Here is a 20,414-nt window from a genome sequence, read left to right as displayed (position 1 = left end):
GAACAATAGAGAGGAGAGAGAAATAGATTGAAAAATATATAGATAATAAAGACATAAATAGAGATGGTATAGAGATGACAGATGATAGATAGACAGATAGATAGATAGGAAAGAAAGAAAGAGAATACTTAGATTGCAATCTCTTTGGACCAGGAAAGCCCTTCTTCTTGCCTCCCTGGCTGCACATAGGCTAGTATGCACCTCCATTCTTTTTGTTGTAATTCCTTCCATTCTAATTTGCTCCCTCCTCTGTATTAAAGATAATACGAACATTTAGCATTGAGTCCTGCTATATTAATATGCAAGAGCAAATAAAGAGAGAGAGCAAGAGTCAGAGAGAATCAAAAAAGAAAGAGAGAGTGAGAGAGAGAGGGAGCAGCGCTGTGATGTGCAGGAATTACAAAGTCCAATAGGGACTCTGTATTTTGGCTTTCTATTCTATTTTCATAGAAGGTGTCTGGCAAGGGACACACCTCCTTTTCTCCTTATTGGTGAGCCCACACCCCCATTCATCTCATTTCCAAATCTAATTGGCTGAGGTTGTGCCTGTTCAGTGCTCTGATGTCATTGAGAGGTTTGCTGTGCTGGGCCCCACGTGCAGAGGGACTGACATACACAAGCAGCTCACAGGCAGGGGGGAAGCTCTGGGGCTTAGGATGCTGGAGGAGCAAAGTGGCAGTGGTACTGGCTTATAGGGCAGGGACGTGTAACAAACTCAGGCTGAAAAGTGCCAGGAAGCCCTGACAATATTCCCAAGAAGCCCTGGGAGCAACAAAAAATTTGTCCAGGGAGAAATCAAACCAGCATCACTGCACTGCTTGCTGCGGCTTTAGAATGGCCGAAAGAGGGGATTCACTAGATAACAAGTGCCGGAGAGCAATGGGACATGATATCTGCCTGTACTTCATCACAGTATGAACTACCAATGCAGCCGGTAGCAATTCACATCACTTGATCTCCTTCAGCCATGGCATGTGCTATACAAGTGCACAGAAGTGGGAAATATCACCTTGTTTTAGGGCCATTCTGAAATAGTTTGTTTCTGCATTTGGTCAATTCACTGTTCACATCAATCAGACAGAGGAGCTTGCAATCTACTTGTTTTTGTCCACAAGGAGTAAGTTGGGGAACATGAACTGCTGCAATAGCTACTAGCTTAGCATATTTGGTGCCTGGGAGACAGTTTCTAATGCTATGGCATTGGCACTCTGGCAACTTTAGCATGGCGAGCTCAGCATGCCTTCGGCTAGCATGGCACTCCCCACATCCCTGCCTGAGCCACTGCCCAGAAGCATTTTTAGGAAGTTTGTTATGATGCTTTGTTCCCTTCTCATGTCCCTCTATGTCTTCTACTGCCTGGCTGAGCAGTGCCAGAGCCTTCCAGGACCCATCATTCATGCCTCTGAAGAAGAGGAAGGTGGGTATCAGGAGTCGGATATAACCATCTGGCAGTCAGTGAAAAGGAAGAAGCTGTTGCAGAAGATGAAGGAGCAAAGATGGACACAGGGCAAGGGAGCCCCCTGGAGCCGACATTTCCTCAGCCGTGCAGTAGTCTATGCCCACGCTGGGGTAGAGAACAAGGCAAGAACACCCATGCTTGATAGCACCCTGATTCCCTTGGGAGAAGGCAGCAAGAATCTGCCCCAAGCTATCATTATCGGAGTGAAGAAAGGGGGCACCCGAGCTCTGCTGGAGTTTCTCCGGATCCACCCAGACATCAGGGCGGTTGGGGCTGAACCCCACTTCTTTGATCGGAATTATGACAAGGGACTGGAGTGGTACAGGTGAGTTGGGAGGAAGATACATGTATCCAAGCTTTACTGGTTTGTGTGTGAGATGTAGTGAGTCTCCAGTGCCACTCGCTGGCCAAACACAGGAGAAGGCACAGATAACTGGAAGTGTTGGATCCTACAAGACCCATAGAAACCTGACTCTTGTATAATATACAGTATATATAAGTGTTTTGGAATCAGTACTGTTTTCTTAGAACTTATTCTCTGCTTTCATCCATTGAAGCCTACTGGTACAGAATATATATATATATATATATATATATATATATATATATATATATATATATATATATATATATATATATATATATATTGGAATAAACACATTCTGTTTGCATCTAAAATGATCCCGTGAGTGTCGCTTCTCGTACAAATATTGGTTTTCCCTAGCTGGCACCCGGGTCCTTACTAAGTAAACGGAGTGCACCTTTGGAACTGGTATATATATGTATATATATATATATATATAGATATAGATATATCCAGCCTGCAGGCATTGTCATTAATTCATCCACACACTCATATTATCAGTGAGTCAAGAGTTATACGGACAAGTACAGCACAGAAAGTATCCCCATTGTACAGATGCACCTATGCAAAGGTAACATTTGGTATGGTCCGATATTAGGAGAAAGAGAGACAGCTGCTAATAATGCGTCTAACAAATGAACAGGTGTTACTCTTGAAAAATATACACACATCAATATTAAAGAAGGTATATTTACTTACATAAACTATAGTATGTATAAGTGGTCTGTCTGTCCAGTGAACATTCTGTCTCTGCATTTAGCTTGTTACACCCTTTATACAATTTATACATGCAAAACGGCAAAAAATTTGAATTGACTTGAATTTTGACGCCTGTGTCAATTTTGACGCTGGCGTTAAAGTCAATGGGCATCCGAATAGTGTTGACTCGCAACGGTTTTGACGCAATTGACTTTTTGTGGAGCCGTCGAATTTTCGCGGGAGTTTCGCGAATTTATTAGTCGGCTGAAAAACGACTACACTACATGGGTGTGTTTGTATATTTAGTAATACACCAGAGTCAGCAATACCCTACATATTATATCCTTATAAATGGAGCTAAGTGATGTAATTTCTGCCACGACTCACTTAAATGTGTGTATTATAATAAATAAAGTAACCTCTTTTGGAAAATACTTTGGAGTTCCATGACCTTTATAAAAGCACAAAGCTGAAGGTGACAAAATATATTTTATATATTCCAATAGGGGTACTTCACTATATAATACACAAATGAAAGCTGTCTATTATTAGAAATAAAGTATGCCCTATTATAAAAAATAAGGACACTTCAGAGTTCCCTGTATAACTCAGCCTGCAGCCTTGTGATAAGATCACAGAACTCCTCAGTGACTTCTAATATCCTTATAATTTACAGTAGGGGGTTCATTATCCCTTATAATACATAAGTGATACTTAGAGTTCCCTGTATAACTCAGCCTGCAGCCTTGTGCCTTTATATTGTCACCGAATCCCTCAGAGACTTCTAATACCCTTATAATTTACAGTAGAGGGTAAAATATCCCTTATAATACATGGGTGATAACTAAAATTTGTATATAAAAGCATGTTGTAAAATATGATCTGTGTAAAAGTGTTTAGCCATCTGTGTGCATGTGTGGATTTGTGGATATGGGTGTTTGTGTGTGTGTGTGTGTGTGTATATATATATATATATATATATATATATATATATACATATATATATATATACATATATATATATATATATATATATATATATATATATATATATATATATATATATATATATATATATATATATTTAGTCAAAGTCCAAAGAGTGTTTAGCACACCACATTTATGAAACAAATTACCCCGGGCTATCCATTACAGCTGCATTCAAAAAACAAGAAATTGAGGATGCACACAGGGAATTTTGAATAAGTTAAAAAATTATACTTTTATTAAATTCATCTTAAAAGGCAAGTCCAGACCTGCTTTATAAGATGTATTTAATAAAAGTATCATTTTTTTAACTTATTTAAAATTCCCTGTGTGCATCCTCAATTTGTGTATATATATATATATATATATATATATATATATATATATATATATATATATACACACACACATATATATATATATATATATATATATATATATATATATTTATATATATATATATATATATAATTATAACAGTCCCTTGTACTTGATATAGAATGAGACATTATAACAATTGTTTCATGTGTATTAGTTCTGGCGCCCTACCCTAAAACTGCCCCAGAAATAGTCCTGTAGCTTCGTATTTTGGGCGACAGAGAATGGGATTCACGATGCCACAAGTGCGACTCATGAGCAGTTATACTGGCAGCTCCTGTATTATAAGAAGGATCTCATCACGATGATGCTGAACAATTTGATTTTAGTGCCTCACTTAAAGCGCCGGCAGGAAAATCAATCTAACAGGGCTTAAACTGTGCAGGATTTTTCTGACAGCGACAGCACTGAAATTGCCTGATTTGTCTAGAAAAAAAACGTATTCAGCAAGTCAGAAAAGATTCCAAGCGAGTTAAAGTGCAATCTGTAATTACGGAGTGACATCATTTTGTAAAATATTCCCCAGCCATTCGTCAGCAGGTCGATTCTTGCATGGTTTTTCTGGGTGATTCGAAACGTTACATTTCTAGGATTTATGGATTTTGCGCCATAGGGATATTGTTATAGAAGTAAATCTGAGATTTGTTTCCCGTTGATTTTGAAGTGGAATTGGTGAAAATTGTTCTGTGTGAGGCTGAAAGCTCTGGGGGGAAATTTCCTTAATGAAGCAGAGTGATGGAACTCTAATCTGGCGATATCCGCCGACGCACTTGTAACATATGACTATGGGCAAATCAAAACAAGGTGAATACTGGAAAATGTTATGGGGAAGGTCGAGGAAGCATTGTGTGCTGCATTCTTTGTAACAGCTGCGTCCGGCTGCGAGTCTGCAGCACAAAAGGCTTATCCCAGAATCCCTCTAGCAGAGAGCAAGACAGGAAACACGAGAGCCTACTGGGAGGCCAGATGTGGCCCATTGTGTGAGCCTGTATGCTTTCAAAATGTATAGGTGCCAAGATAAAGATCCAGCTTGCCCCAAGGTCCCAAAATTTCACTTGGACATCATGGACACTAATCCACAAAAAACTCATGTGGTCGCAGCTCAGCAAATTCAGGTTTGTTTTAATAAATGGACAAAAGGGGCAGTTGCCTAGGGTCCTCAATTTAATCAACTGCAAAAATACACCAACCTTCAGATACCTTCAGATCTAGGGGCATCTTGTCCACCCCTGCTCCACCACCAACCATGCCCCCATTCCACCAGAACACGCTCCTGTTCTACCCAGGCCAGTGCTACAACTGATTATAAGTATTCAATGTATTTCAATGGCGGGGTAAGTTGAGATTCAGTTACTGACAGTGGGTGACTTGGCTGTGAATGTGGGTGACCAGGCAAAATGGTTAAGTCAGGTTGTTAATTAGATATTTCCAAAAAAAAACCTTTAATAAACCATTTTTTGGCTTGCGATGCCCTTATGTGTAGGTGGGATGTGAGGTTCAGCTTGTATTCCATCAGTGAGAACAAAATGAGGAGATCTCTTGGAGGCCTGTGTTAAAGTTCACCTCATTGATGGTTGTCCTGCCACATGAGACAGAATGAGTTAGAAATGTTTCTTCTACTTGAGTCAAATACAAGAGTCCTCTGCACTCAACCCATTATCAATATATTTAAGACAGAGACATTTTGTGCATACTGCTACTGAAAAATGCCTTACCCTTTAAACAAAACAGGGATTGTTTGTCCACAATCCCTGTTTTGTTTAAAGGGTAAGGCATTTTTCAGTAGCAGTATGCACAAAATGTCTCTGTCTTAAATTTATTGATAATGGGTTGAGTGCAGAGGACCTCTTGTATTTGTCTATATGTATTTTGTGGTCACAGCCTCATTGCACCCCCGCCTAATGGTTGTAAAAATTTGTGGTGAGCACAACTTTCCCTTGTTTCTTCTACTTGAGTGCCATATCCATGAACTTTGCAAGTCCTGCGCTTGGTCTTTGGCTTTGGAAAGGTAGGGCTAGTCTTTCAATTAATTGCAAATAGAGAGATTGCAATCAAGGCATTCACTGGCAGATATACACATACCTAGAGTATCTATGAAAAGTGGTTAGAGAAAGAGAGTGCAAGTGTGTCAGTTTATCTAAAGACTGGGCAGTTGATGACAGCTGGACTAAGTCCAAGTGGGACCAGATGGCCTAGTGATGGCCACTGAAGAGTAACAACAACAGATAAACCGTAGCTCAATATATAATGTACATAACAATGGGGTCAAGGATACCCCTTGGTACTAACAATTGTAATCTGCAATCACTGAGAACAGTTGCGTTCAGATAAGAAAGACTTTCTGAGACAGATTTGTTTTCAGGGGAGCTTGTGTATCCTCTTGCCAAGTCTGTGGAACCTTGTAGATAAAGTCCAGAGGAAGCAGTGGGCCAAAGACGCAGGGTTGAGATTAAAACCAAAAATCTGTATATAAAAGTCCTTTTCAAATTAAACATGAAATCCAAATTAGTTTTTTTCATTAAAGCATCCATGGCTGTTGTAAACTCATTTAAAAATCTCAGCTGTCAATCAAATATTGCCTACCCCTCCTCTATGCCTTAGGCATAGAGGCGAGAAAGGCAATAACTATCACTTTCCATTCAGCACTTCCTAGATGTCACTGCATTCCCGATATTTCCCCTCTCTCTTTTCCATTTAATTGTGTAGCCAGTACATGGGGATGGAAAATCGGGTTCCCCATTCTTGTGCACAAACAAGATTCTGAGATGATACAAGGCTTGTCTTAATAACAGTGTCGACAAAATGACTCTTGCCTGCTTGCTATAATTATGAATTCCCAGACCGAAGGAAACAATATTCAAATAATTTATACAGTGTAATTAAAGTTTATTTTGCTTGATGAACATGATAAAATCGGATTTATATTAATTTTTCCGGGTGACAGGTCCCCTTTAAGGTTGCAGTTATCTTCTCACAAGCTGATTTCAAGTTTCTGAATCCTCTAAAACACCAGCCCATACCTTTTTACTTTCTTTATATCCGTATTCAGTAGCAAACAACATAAGTGTTCAGGGCCCAGGTTGACCATTAAGCCCAAGCCACTTGTCCAGGAGAATTTGGCATTGACTTTTTCCTTCTGCTTAATATTTAATAGGAAGCTTTCTCTGTTCACAGCCATGCTAATTTGAACAAGACATTGACCGTTTTTATTGTAGGTTGAAGTACTTTTTAATTAAAATGCTATGCTAATTTCTTTCACTCCGCATAGTAAAAATCTTGAGTCTTCTTCTTATTAGATTGATGCTTGGCATTTCCCATAGAGACCTATTGACATTGACCCTCTGAAAGGAAGTATTGCCAATCGAAGCTTTCATCTAACTTACCTATTCATCCTCTCACTAACCTCTGGCCTATCTCCTTCTGCTGCTTATCACACTTCTAATTATACAAATCTTATGGAACCTTCCCATGACCCAGATACTAATTACTGCTTCTGTCTTCCTTTGTTCTGATATCTTTCTGAGCACCTGAGATGATTCTATTGCTCCCATACAATTCCCTGCTTTTGGCTTTGTATGAAATATAAATGACCCTTTATGAAAGAGTGTTATAATATAAAAAGGTTGAGATCTTGCACAATGGGCTACAGATGGTTTTAAAGAACAATGTCCACAGCCATATATATAAGACCATAATGACAAAGCAAGAAAAACCTTCTTCAATGGAAGAGGAAGAGCATGACAAGAGATTTATATCTATTTATCATGAACGGGTCATGAAAACCAAAACAGAAATAAACAATATAAGCTATTTTTAAGCACAAGCCCCAGAGGTCATCAATGGTTCCTGATAAGTTTGAGAGCCTTGATGGGTATCAGTCACTCAGACAATATCACATTGAGTCCCAGGAAGATTGCATGTTTCTGTAGAAGATTTACAAGCTTTTATTGGGAGTTGATACATCCTGCATTTACTGCACTTCACTTCCTAAACCACAGAGTGATATCTTTAAGTTGTTTATGGAAAACATATCTGCATTATTGCCTTGGGAAACCTTCATAACTCATTCGTCTTTCTCAGACACAGAATGTCAAAATGGCTACGGAAATGGGTACTAAATACATTTTCAGATATCAATGACTATTATAAGGCAACTATATAAATATGAATGGGTAAAGAGACACAAATATAGAGAAATAAATCTTAACACCATCACATTCTATTTCTTCCTTATTCCATCAGTGTTGGTGCTGGTCTTTACATACAGAAAGGAGAGCATTGGCTGGATTCCCTGTACCTGCTCACAGGTGCGAGTAGGTTCCCAGTGATTGATTTAATGACTATTTAATCTGACACCTGTGGGAATGGGGTGACAAGGTAATCTGTCCTTCTGGCAGATAAGTAAAAGCTAAGGTGGAGCAGGTCTGATCCAAGAAGAATAGCGGTTGAACAAACATAAGAGTAAACGGATTGAGTTCCTTTGTATTCTGCCGCTTTGGGCCTCTATAACCTGTAATTAGCAGCTTTTGTTTGACCTAATCACATTGCCTTCATGTCAAGCAACTATTAAATCAAACACAAAATCGGATTAATGTGCTTTAAAAGGAGCGTGTAGCTATTGTCAGCCTGGGATCAGAGAGCTGTGTATTTACAGGTTTAAAGGCCAATTTCCCTCGGCTCGTGCTACCTGAAACCCAGCATCAAAAACATCCACGCTACAATTAACAAACGTAGGAATATTATGTTTTTATATAAATAAAAAAAGTCCTATAGTCCTGCATTTCTTTCCTAAGCAGTTTTCCGTCGGTTGGTTGGCCGGCAGATCTGTACATATGTCTGCACTGGCACTAAAGGGCACAAGAGCTAAATGTGTAAGGAGAGGAAGCTTCTGTGATCTCAAAAGATATGGTACCAAAGGAAACAAGCATTTACTGTCTCCATATTCTCCTACTGACATAGTCATGTCATGATGGCTCAATTTAATTTATTCTGTTATCTTACTCTACTGTTTCCATCTTGCCCTACTTTTTCCATCTTGTCCTACTGTCTCCATCTTACTGTACTATCTCTATTTTATGCTACTTTCTGCATCTTGCCCCACTGTCTCCATTATGCCCTACTGTTTCCATCTTGTCCTACTGTCTCCATCTTGTCCTACTGTCTCCATCTTGTCCTACTGTCTCCATCTTGTCCTACTGTCTTCATGTTGCCCTACTGTCTCCATTTTGGGCTACTGTTTCCATCCTGTCCTACTGTCCCCATCTTGTGTTACTTTCTCCATCTTGCCCTACTGTGTTTATCGTGCCTTACTATAGGCATGTGATTCCAACATTGTTAATTGCACTTCAAGCACACACTATGTCCCGGGTTTTATGTAATCATCCCTGTTCTGGGCTCTACTCATTCAAAGGGTCCCAGAATAGGAGGAATATGCCCCAAACAGTTACCCCAGCCTCACCTTTTGGCCTTTTTCCAAACCAACAGTTTCCAAGTTTTTGCTCCATCTGAAAATATATTAGCTACCTCCTAATCAGTCCATTGCCCAGGAATCATCTGTTCAACTAATAGCAATTATCACTTATTTCCCGAGGCTGGCAATCAACCTGCCTGATCTCAGGTACCACTCACTGCTCCCCATCTGCTTTCTGACATTCATATGCCTTTCACCTTATCAGACCGAACCTGAAGCGCACGGCAGTCTGCTGCCAAATCAGGGAAAACTGAGAATTTGCTATTTATCTCTATTTCATCATTCACCAGAAACTGATTTTGATCTTAGAAAGTGCTGAAAGGGCCCAGTGCGCTGAAATATCCCATTCCCCCTGCCTCATACTCAATGGAAAGGTTAATTGTATTTGGGCTGGGGATGATTTATTGAATATTATTCAGCATCTGCAAACAGTGAGCCCAGGTACTGAATAATGATGTGTATATATCTATGCTGGGCTGCAGGTGCTACTTTCTTTCTTCTGCTCAATATAACCTGGTAAAGGCCAAGTAGATCTTTAAATTAATGTTTGCCAGTTGCAGATCAGTGTTGTCCAGGACCAGTCATTTCACACAAGTTAGAGATGTAGACCTATCAGTATCAAACAAAATATTAATTACAGCTGCAGTTTACTTGTGTGTTATAGTTTAACTAGCCCTTGGCAGGGACATTTGATTGCATTGTACCCGCACGCACCAGCCTTATCCGGGGGGGAGTTGCATTTATTCTGTGATTGCTCACCTGAGGAGCAGGGGCTTTCAAAGCATTAATATCTACTTAAAATTTTGCAAACATAAAGATCCTAGATCCCAGATCAGATCCAGACTGAGTACACGGCAATAATACTTGGCCCAGCACCCCTCCAGAAACCCTAACACCCTGCCCCCCTCATTCCCAAGCAGGTCCGGACTTTAAATTAAAATAGGCCCTGGCATTTCGGGTACACAGAGGCCAAAACAGCCTCCACCAGCCCACTAAATACTGACTTTCTATGGGACCTTATAGCAGCCCCTCTGGCATTTGCCAGAACCCACAGATTGCCGGTCTGGGCCTGTTCCCCAGCTGCTCACCTCTCTCCTCTCTCTGGCTCTTTGCTCCCACACTGCTCTAATTTTTGTTGTATAAAATATCAACATTCATAGTTTCCAGAATCAGGAGAGCCATGCCCCCCCCCCAGAAACCCCTTTCCTTCATTCCATACTTCAACCCCTCTGATTCCCAGCCCGGTGTGATGTAATAACCAGTCTAAAGACATTATCCACTATATAAATGAGCTGGTAGAACCAGCAGGTGGTTTGTCAGCTGATAAAAATATTTTAGACTTTCCCCCCAACTTGCAAGGATGCAGCTAAGCGCGTTTGGGAAAGCGACAGCTAGAAACCCGTGTTATGCTCTGATATGTGTGTTCATTAAATCTTCTGATGGCTCCCGTCATTACTCCTCTTCTAACTCCCACCATTAAGATATCAAGTTCATTCAGTTACATCCATGCTGGCAGTTCAATTACGCCCGGGCACCCTTGGCTGTTTTATTCACGCACTATCTCTGGGAAGCCTATCAGTGGACCTCCCTGTAGAGGTGCAGTGATAACGGTTTGTGGCAGAGGAACAGTGAGACCGTCCATGCCCAGGGTGACAAATACACATAGTTTTATTAACCGAGCAATCATTCCGATCCATTAACAGCACATACATCAGCAGCCTTTGGAGAATATTATTACTCACATTCATCTCTCCATAAACAGTTATCCGACAGAGTCCGGAGGAATTAATGGCATAGACTTGGGAGCTGCACGGCTTGGCTAGTATTAACCTCTAGCAGAAATCAGGGGGCATCCGGGCACTCAAAAAACTCCACAAGGACCAATAAAAATATAATTAAAATATATTATTTATTGTAGATTAAGTTTAAAAAGGTCAACTTCTCCATTGTTCCTACACATTTTGTTCCTCCCAGGGTACTTAGCCTATGACTATGAGGGTCTGGGGCAGGTGTATCTGGACCACCTGATCTACGCGGTGAGATATGCTGATTCCTGTCCTCTTATTTGTTGTTTCATATTGATTCGAATTAACCCTTAAACAGGGTACCAGCATTACCTGCATCAGTAATTACATGCATCGGAATAGTCAGGCCTTTCACGTGACACTGACGAGTATGTAAATATGAGTGTGTTAAGTTATCCATAAATGAACATGGCGGCAATTAACAGAAGGGCTTTGAGGGTCCTTACAAGTTGCTTCACTGAGATAACTGTTTTCTACATTAAGGGCAGCTTAATTAACTGTGCAGCACAGCAATGGATATTGATTTGTTCAGTCGACTTGGAGTCAGAATGAGCAATAGAAGGGGGGGGGTCTGTGACTTGTGTGACAGATTATGATGATCTATCAAATGCACTTTTTTAGGCTGTGGCACTTTGTCAGCAGCATAATCGTCCAGGTGATTATAGTGAAAGTCTATGAATCGGCAATTTTAAACATTATTCCAACTGCCTGCCAAGCTGGAAATCACACCGGCGACACTTTGTCCCTTTAAACAAACAGTTAAAACACAAGTAAATTCATATGGTTTTTGCAAGAGCCCCAGCAAGCTGACATATTGAGAAATGATAGCATGGTGCTTAGCGCACTCGGTGTGACTAACGGCTCGGCATAGGAGCACATGACACAGTGTATTTTATTTTCTATCCAGAGAGAGAAACATTTTATATCATGCTGGGGGAAAGGTGTGATAGAGATCATAGGATGTAAAGGATTATGTTCCATGGGTAATGGCAAAAGCAACCTTTCCATCAGTGCTGTAAGAACCCTTGCGGGTGGGGGTGGGGGATTCCTTATAGACTGCCAAGAAGTTGCTGCCTTCCCCAGTGGTGTCATGGGAAGTTATTGGGCCTCACAGCAAAATCATTTTAGGGTTGCTCTAAATGTTGGGTTTAGACAATGTATGTTTTTCAATCAGTACCAAACTGGGCCCCCAGCTGTTAGAGGGCCTGCTTTCTCTACAGTTATGCTCCCAAGCTAAAAAAAACTATATTTTTGCTCCATTGTCCAACATGTTATCTATATGGAGATACTTTTCCTGCTTTTAAGGAAATTCCTCTGCTGCCTGAAATGTGTGATATCTGCTACTCCAACGCAATTTCCTTGTATAAATACGGCACTGGATATTTGTTTTGATTCTTTGTTAGTCTAACCCAGGGGTCCCCAACCTTTTTTACTCGTGAGCCACATTCAAAAATAAAAAAAAGTTGGGGAGCAACACAGGCATGCAAAAACTTCCTGGGTGCCAAATAAGGGCTGTAATTGGCTATTTGGTGGCCCCTATGTGGACTGGAAGACTACAGGAGGCTCTTTGCCACAGTACACCTGGTTTTTATGCAACCAAAACTTGCCTCCAAGCTTAGAATTCAAAAATAAGCATCTGCTTTTAGGCCACTGGGAGCAACATCTAAGGGGTTGTTGAGCAACATGTTGCCTGCAAGCTACTGGTTGGGGATCACTGGTCTAAACAGTCCACAATTTCCATTCTTGCCAGAATGGGTATTTCCCTGTATTAATCACAATTTAGCAGGAGCAGCCCCCTAAGTTTGCTCATTGACTGTACAGAGAGATCCCTTAGGGGTCACTATATGACAAAATATTCCTTGTATATATGAATAATTGAATTGCATTGGTAACAGAGTAAAGATGTAGCTCTGAGAACACTGTGGTGGGTTCTGAGGGCGGCAAAGGGTTAAATTATATTAGCATGACTAGTTTGTGTCCTGCCAGCACTTATGGGATTAGAATCAGAAATGTGGCAGAACTTCATCTCTTCAAGGAGATAAATTCCCATTCGTATAACCAGACAAGAGGAAGCAGGAGGGGGACAGGCTAATAGGAATTTGATGTTGATTGATACATCTTGATGAAAATTTATGGTGGGGAATCATTGATGGCCACAAAGGCAGGGGCGCACAGAGGGATTCTGGGGCCAAAGCCAAGAAATGAATTGTGTGTGTGTGTTGTCTTTAGATGATATAGAACATCTCAGGGTATTGGGATTCTGAAATAAAAATCGCATGTGCAGAATAGATTCCATATGAGACTATAGAAAGAAATTATTGTTCGGGCTGGGAACCTGCCTACTGGTTGTCTCTCCTAAATTTTTTCCCTTTAACTTGGCTGCGGAATAGATATATTTTAATGCTAAATTGTTACAGCTTTACGAAGAAAATACAAATTGGTATGATGGCACGGGTATCTCCAGGGCAGACAACTCATGACCACTGGCAAGTATCACTTGATTTTGACTGACAGTAGCCATGATTATGGGATTTTTTAGGACGATCTCGATTGACTGATACTTGCTAATGGTCATGGCTTTTTCTAGGAAGAATCGGCTTAATTGATACTTGCCATGACAGCCATGGATTCGCTGCAAAATTTGCATTTCACCATATGCAAATTTTTTCACGCAACTGCGGCAAAAAGGCACAAAAATTTGGCAAGACAAAAAAATTATAATAAGGGGTCTTTTAACTAAAGATTGAAATATTTTGAAAAACTGTGGAACTGGCTGAAATATTTATTTTCCCTTATTCAGTGGCAGAATTACCGGGGGAGCAGAGGGTGCCCCCGGCAGCTTGCACACTGCCGAATTCCGGCCGCATCGGCCAATTTCAGGGCAGATATTCTGGTACGGAGGGGGGCAGGGGCCCGGCTGCACGTCCTGCACCAGGGCCTGCCCCCCTCCAGTTACGTTACTGCCCTTATTCTGCATATTTATTTAGCAAGAACCTTTGCTTAATTTTGTGACAATTGCATTTGTTTTCAATTGCCAGATTTTACTTTTTTTAATCTTTATTATTCTGCATATTTATTTAGCAAGAACCTTTGCTTCATTTTTTGACAATTGCATTTGTTTTCAATTGCCAGATTTTACTTTTTTTAATCTTTATTTACTTTTTTTGCCTTCAAAGATGGGTTAAAATCAATGGGAACAAGTATATTCAACCCCAAATGCTATTTTTTGAAACAGGCGATAGAAGAAATTTTTGGAAATTTTGTCACGAATGTTTTGCCCGATTACAACCTCAGCCCCTTGGCCATGATAATGAGTGCACCCTTACTCAATGGTGGGAAGAAGAAACAAAAGATTTCTGTATTCCTAGCTATGCTGTAACATTTTAAGGCAACGTTTAGATTAATGTTGGCTATTTACGCTGTGCGGAGAATATTCATGTAGAAGCCGTGCAGTTCAGTGAGACATCATTCACGCCCCGGGGTTGAGTACACAAATGCATAACTGTGAAGGCTACAATCTCCTACTATTCACTGGCTGAAAGATTTATCTGAAAAGAGCTCCACAGATTCTCTCCGTCGCCTTAGCTGTGGGACATTCTTTTGGTGAAACCCTGTTCAGCTGTGATGTTCTGATGACAGATTGTTTTGCCTGGCCAAGATCCCTATCTGCCTAACTCCTATGAATCTTCCAGTCAGTCTTGAATCATTTGGCGCAGTTCCCTCTACAAGACAAGAACATCTAGTGGATTTGTGGCCTTCAATATTGGTGCCCAGTTCAGTGGAAATTCCTTGCACTCAAGAAATTGGCATTCGCTCTGGGACTCGTAATTCTTTCGTAGAACCATCAAACTGATACTGCGTATTCTGAGCACAAAGCACATTCTTATATTATTTTTATAAAAAACTAGGTGAGCAGAGTGTTGTACTGTGTTAGCCATTGATCAAAACAAGAACTAATGAGTAAGTGATTCCTTTCATTGATAGGGATGTAGCGAACTGTTCTGCTGCGAACTAGTTCGCGCGAACTTCGACCGTTCGCGTCCGCCGAATGTTCGCGAACGTTTGGGAACGTTCGCATTTTGAGTTCACGTTTGATTCGAATACAAGTCGTTCGACCATTCGACCATTCGAATTCCTTCGACCGCTAAAATCGAACGATTTCCATTCGTTCGAACGATTGTAAGCATTCGATCGAATGAAAAGCATTCGATCGAATGGCTTCGAACGTTCGATTCGAATGAAAATCCTTCGATCGAATGATTAAAATCCTTCGATTGTTCGAATCGAACGATTTTAGCGGGTGTTCGAAGTTCGCGAACTGTTCGCGAACGTTCGCATTTTTTGCCGGTGTTCGCGAACGGCGTTCGCGAACACCAAATCGGCAGTTCGCTACATCCCTATTCATTGACTGGCTTAGTAAATTACGAAATTCCAACTTTTGAGCATGCTCCAACATACATAATTTTTGATTGATTACAAAGTTTGGTCATTTTTGGTCACATCGCTCATACATTCAATATTACATGTAGTAAACCAGGGTGGACTGGGCTTATGGGACAATGGGAAAAAACCCTTGTAGACCCAGAAATGGAACTAGAGGGGGGGGCGGGCCCTGGCGCAGGACGCGCAGCCGGGCCCCCGCCCCCCTCCGTACACCCGGAACTGGCCCGTGAATATGCGCCGCGAAGCGGCGCGCGGACTGCCGGGGGGCCCTAAGGGGGTGCGGGCCCTGGCCCGCTCGCACCCCCTGCTCCCCAGGTAGTTCCGCCCATGTGTAGACCCCTTGACCCAGGCCCACTCCCATCTTTGAGCCAGATGCACCTCCTCCACCCCCAATAGTGGCTACAACTAAGAGGAGTGCGTGGAGTGCGTGGAGCGGAGGTTTAGGTTATGGTGGTTATGGTGGTGCCAAGTTTTTGTTAATTGGGTGGGGGTCCCTGAGTACACAGTGGGCCCGAGGTACCCCAGTCCAACACTGTAGAAACCTCAAAGATGCACTTTGAGGTGTAATAAAAGTCAACTTTTTTTGAGTCAATAAACCTGGAAAATCACCTGGAATGCCACTTAGATACACATGTCACAGTAAAGGAAGGACAGAATACTGAGCAGACCAGAAAAAAAATGCATTTTCAGAAGCACAGATCATATATAGAGCTCAAAATTGTAACTCTTTACAATATATATATTTTTTTATTTGTGGTTTAAACATATGACAATAATTAAATGTACCTACCGGGAGTTCCCAGGGTATGAGCTATTTTTGGTACAGTAGATGTCATTACACAAATAACAAGAAATAATACAGCATCCTGCTTAAGTAAATAACTCAAGTAAATTAAAATAAAAATAAAAAAGGTGAACACAGCATGGGTGTGCATATACGCTGATCTGGAATTTTGGTAATACTTATCAAGTTTCAAACTGTAAGGTTGCTTTGGTCTTTGGCAATATCATGTAAATTCAGGTAAGTTCACATAAGCAGTCCTTGAGAGATAGTACGGTAGCTTAACTAGGGGCTCCAAATTCTATTGTAGGCTTTGGTCTGACCAGTTTCAATACTAGTAAGCCTTTCCATAATTAGCAGGTTGTCAAGTCTGGTTTTCACAAATTGGATGTCCAATGTAGTCGTTTTCCAGGCTTTAGCTACTGTATTGTCTGTTTTGCTGCAGAAAAAAGTAACTAAACGTCTGAGATAATTGTTGCCTCCTGGCACATGCTTATTTAAAAGAGCTTCGGCAGGGTTCTTCTTGAGTGAGAGACCTGTTACGCTGGCTATTAAAGAGTAGACTTTGATCCAGAAATGTCACTGGGCAGTCCCACCATATGTGTAAAAAAAACAATTTTGATTACATGCCCTAAAGCACAACATAGAGGATGTGGGGTACCATCGGGACAGTCTTTCTGGGACTAAATACCATAGATGTAAGGCCTTTTGGAAAGTCTCTTGTATTAATACATTTACAGAACATTTAACAGTGTCTCTATATATGTCATTCATGTATTATCATCAAAACATTGTCGTAATACCTTTTCCCAATTTTGTACAAATTTTAGTGCATTGACCGGGGCTGCAGTATATGAATCATATTATCATACAGGTAAGATAATGTCCCTTTATTAGTGAGGAGTTGTAGACATAACCTTTCGAAAGCAGTGGGAAGAGGGAAAGTAACCCCTTCGTAATTATTTGGGAAAAAGTTTGGGGGAACTTGTATATTTTCAGAACCTCTTGTAAGTTAGACCATGAGATAATGTCAAAGGCTTTTTCCAGGTCAAGGGAAAGAAGCATTGAAGGGGTAGTGCTATGCTTGGCTTCAATCTTCTCTACCTCAAACTCTTGATGACCAAATTGTTTTATAAGGCATCCTAGTGTCCCCACAATTGGATGCTAAGGGGCCCATTTATTAAACCTTGAATTTTTCTTGTAGAGTTTTGAAAGGGGAAAACTCGAATTTTTAAAGGGGAAAACTCGAATTTTTATTATACCCCAAAGCTGCTAAAAATCCGAATCAGAAAAGACTCCATTTAAAACCTGTCCAGGCCATGTAGAAGTCAATGGCAGATGTCCCTGAAGATGTTTATTAACATTGGGATCCATGCTGGTTTTAGTCCGTTGATCCAATAAATAAGAGTTTTTGTGGCGCCAATCGTACAAATTAAATTGACGCACAAATTAGTTTTTGCTCTGACTTTTTCAAGAAGAATTATTGGTAAATGAGTTCAATTCGTGAACGGGAGTTTGGTTGGCTTTGTTTTAATAAGAAAATTAGATAAACTCAAGTTTTAGTAAATAACCCCCTAAATGTCCAGGTTTTGCTGTACACTTTTCAGTTTTGCCTCAGTAATTCATCAATATTTCAAATGTAGAACATTGTCGGTTTTTGTTTTTGGCCTCAGTGCTTTAAAAAGTGAGTCTGGCTTATTGCATTTTTTGTTGGAGGCTACATTTTTAATCCTTTTAATTTAGAAAAATCTGGAAGCCCTAACCATATGCCAAAGTTCCTCTTTGTGAAGAAAACCAGCCTGTGCATAGCAAGATCATGTTATATCATCATGTTATACTATATACAATTTTGCAGCAGATATAGATTGGATTTAGTGTCTATTTTAATAGGGTTTTAAAAAATGGCTTAAAATTACATTTGGAAATAAAACTATGAAAGGCAAGCTCACAAGCTTGCTAGACTTAAATAAAGTTTATAGACAGTGTATTAATTTTGCAGCATAATATTTTGCACAAGATAGAGTGGTAGGATACATCGTTTGCTCCTTGCAGAGTAATGAGAATAATCTTTGAGCTCAGGATCTGTGTTTGGGGTGCAGGAGTAGAAGAAGATAAGTATTAGATGTTTAGAACCGGAGATGTTCTCAGGAAACCTTGGTCGGCTGTTGAGAGTATGTGACAGCAACAAGGTAGAAAACACTTGTCCATTAATGCCGTTTTGTCTGAGAAAGTTTGCACTCAATAACGCCGTGTCCAAACAATTACCAACAAAGCAAATATAAGCTGGGGTTGTATTGAGCTGTTAAGATTATACAAACTGTAGAGGTTTTCTTGTTAAAAGGAGAAAAATCAATGGACGCCTCAGTTAATGGTATGGAAGGTCTTATCCTTGTCGATAGCACTTAAGCACTGACAGTATCCATGACATCTTCAAGCACAATTCCCGTTAATGTCTTCTTTTTCTTTGTACTTTTTCCCCTTTTTCTTTATTGCATTCATGAGTCTCATCTGAAGACCCAGCCAGCGGGGCTCCCATCCATACCACCGGGGTTCAATCAGCCCAGGGACATTAATCATACTTATCTACCAGAACTAATCAGGGTATTATATACGTTATGACATTCAAAGGCATAGCAAAATGTTTAATTTGCACTTTTACTGATTATTTTTATTTTTGCCATATCTTCCCACTGGCCAGATGATCTGGTTATCAATACCTATAGACGGTATTAAAACAAATAAATAGATGTCTGTAAAAATTTGTATCTTCTCAGTGAAAATGAAACATATTTCTGCCATCAAAAAGGAGATAGTTGTATTCCCCTGAAGGCAGAAGTTGTTATTCTGAAAGGGCGCACCCTACCATCCAGTCATAGGACAACAGCAGCAATACTTTCCTTAAAGGAGAACTAAAGTTTAACTACAGAAGTAGCTAGAAATCTTGTAAATTATGTTTTGGGGTTCTGTACCAGCCCAAGGCAACCAAAGCCCTTTAGCAGTAAAGATCTGTGTCTCCAAAGATGCCCCAGTAGCTCCTCATCTTCTTTTCTGTTGATTAACTGCACATGCTCTTTGCTGCTGTCACTTACTGAGCTTAGGGACCCACTCACAATATACAGTACACATAGAATAGAAATGTCACAATATAAGGCTGATTAGTAATTAATACAGATAATTACTACATGGCAGCACATAAACCAGTGCAACTAACATCAGAATTTAATAATCAGTCCTGTAGCATCAGCTTATATTACAGACCAACCTTATTTTCTGCCGGATAATTAGTGAAGACCCCTAAGCTTAGCTTCTCAACAGCTGCTCAGAGCCCACTGAGCATGTGAGTGTCACAGACACTTTCCAAGATGGTGACCCCCTGTGACATGTTTGAAGTCCTGGATCATTGCTGCTATTGACAAGCTGAAACTTTAGGCTGGTGCAATAAGTTCAGTATATAAAATATGCCATTTTTAGAAATATTCATTTTTAGGGTTTAACTCTTCTTTAAGGGGCTGCCAACATATGAATAAGGAAAGAGAACCCAGGACTGTGGTGTAATGATAGGCGAATAAATTTGTCAGACATGAATTTGTGGCAAATTTCACCGCAAAAAAAAAATCCACCACATAAAAAAGCTTATCCAAATTGTTGAAGCGCATAAAAATTGTTGCACGTCAAAATGATTTGGATGTCCGTTGACTTAAATGCATTTGGACCAAATAGTCGCACGTATAAAAATTGTCATTCACGTCAAAATTATTTTGACGCCCCTTGACTTCAATGCGTTTTTTTTTCAGCGAATCTAAACTGCACAGATTCGCCCATCACTACTGTGGTGCTATAAGGTATCTCTGGATAATAAGCATCAGAGCTGAGCAGTTCCACCACATACATCATTAAACACCGATTATAACAGGTGACATCACTTAGAAGCATATACTGTATATAATCATGTTATTCCTTATTCAGCTTTCTGTTTCTATGAAAATGTTCCCAGATTAACATATATGCCTTTTTATTCTCTTGAGCAA

The 20,414-nt window shown here is 40.3% G+C and overlaps 1 protein-coding gene across 1 annotated transcript in view; it reads left to right on the top strand.

The window, feature by feature from the left end:
- The first annotated feature begins 590 nt into the window (after positions 1-590).
- Positions 591-20,414, top strand: part of LOC108701173 (heparan sulfate glucosamine 3-O-sulfotransferase 3A1) — a 47,047-nt gene continuing 27,223 nt past the window's right edge. The window contains exon 1 of the mRNA XM_018235452.2: positions 591-1,784. Within this exon, the coding sequence (XP_018090941.1) occupies positions 1,237-1,784 (548 nt within the window). The 5' untranslated portion in view covers positions 591-1,236. The remainder of the gene's footprint in view (positions 1,785-20,414) is intronic.

This window comes from Xenopus laevis, chromosome 9_10L, assembly GCF_017654675.1.
Source record: "Xenopus laevis strain J_2021 chromosome 9_10L, Xenopus_laevis_v10.1, whole genome shotgun sequence".
NCBI lineage: Eukaryota > Metazoa > Chordata > Amphibia > Anura > Pipidae > Xenopus > Xenopus laevis.
This window is presented reverse-complemented; position numbering and strand designations above follow the sequence as displayed.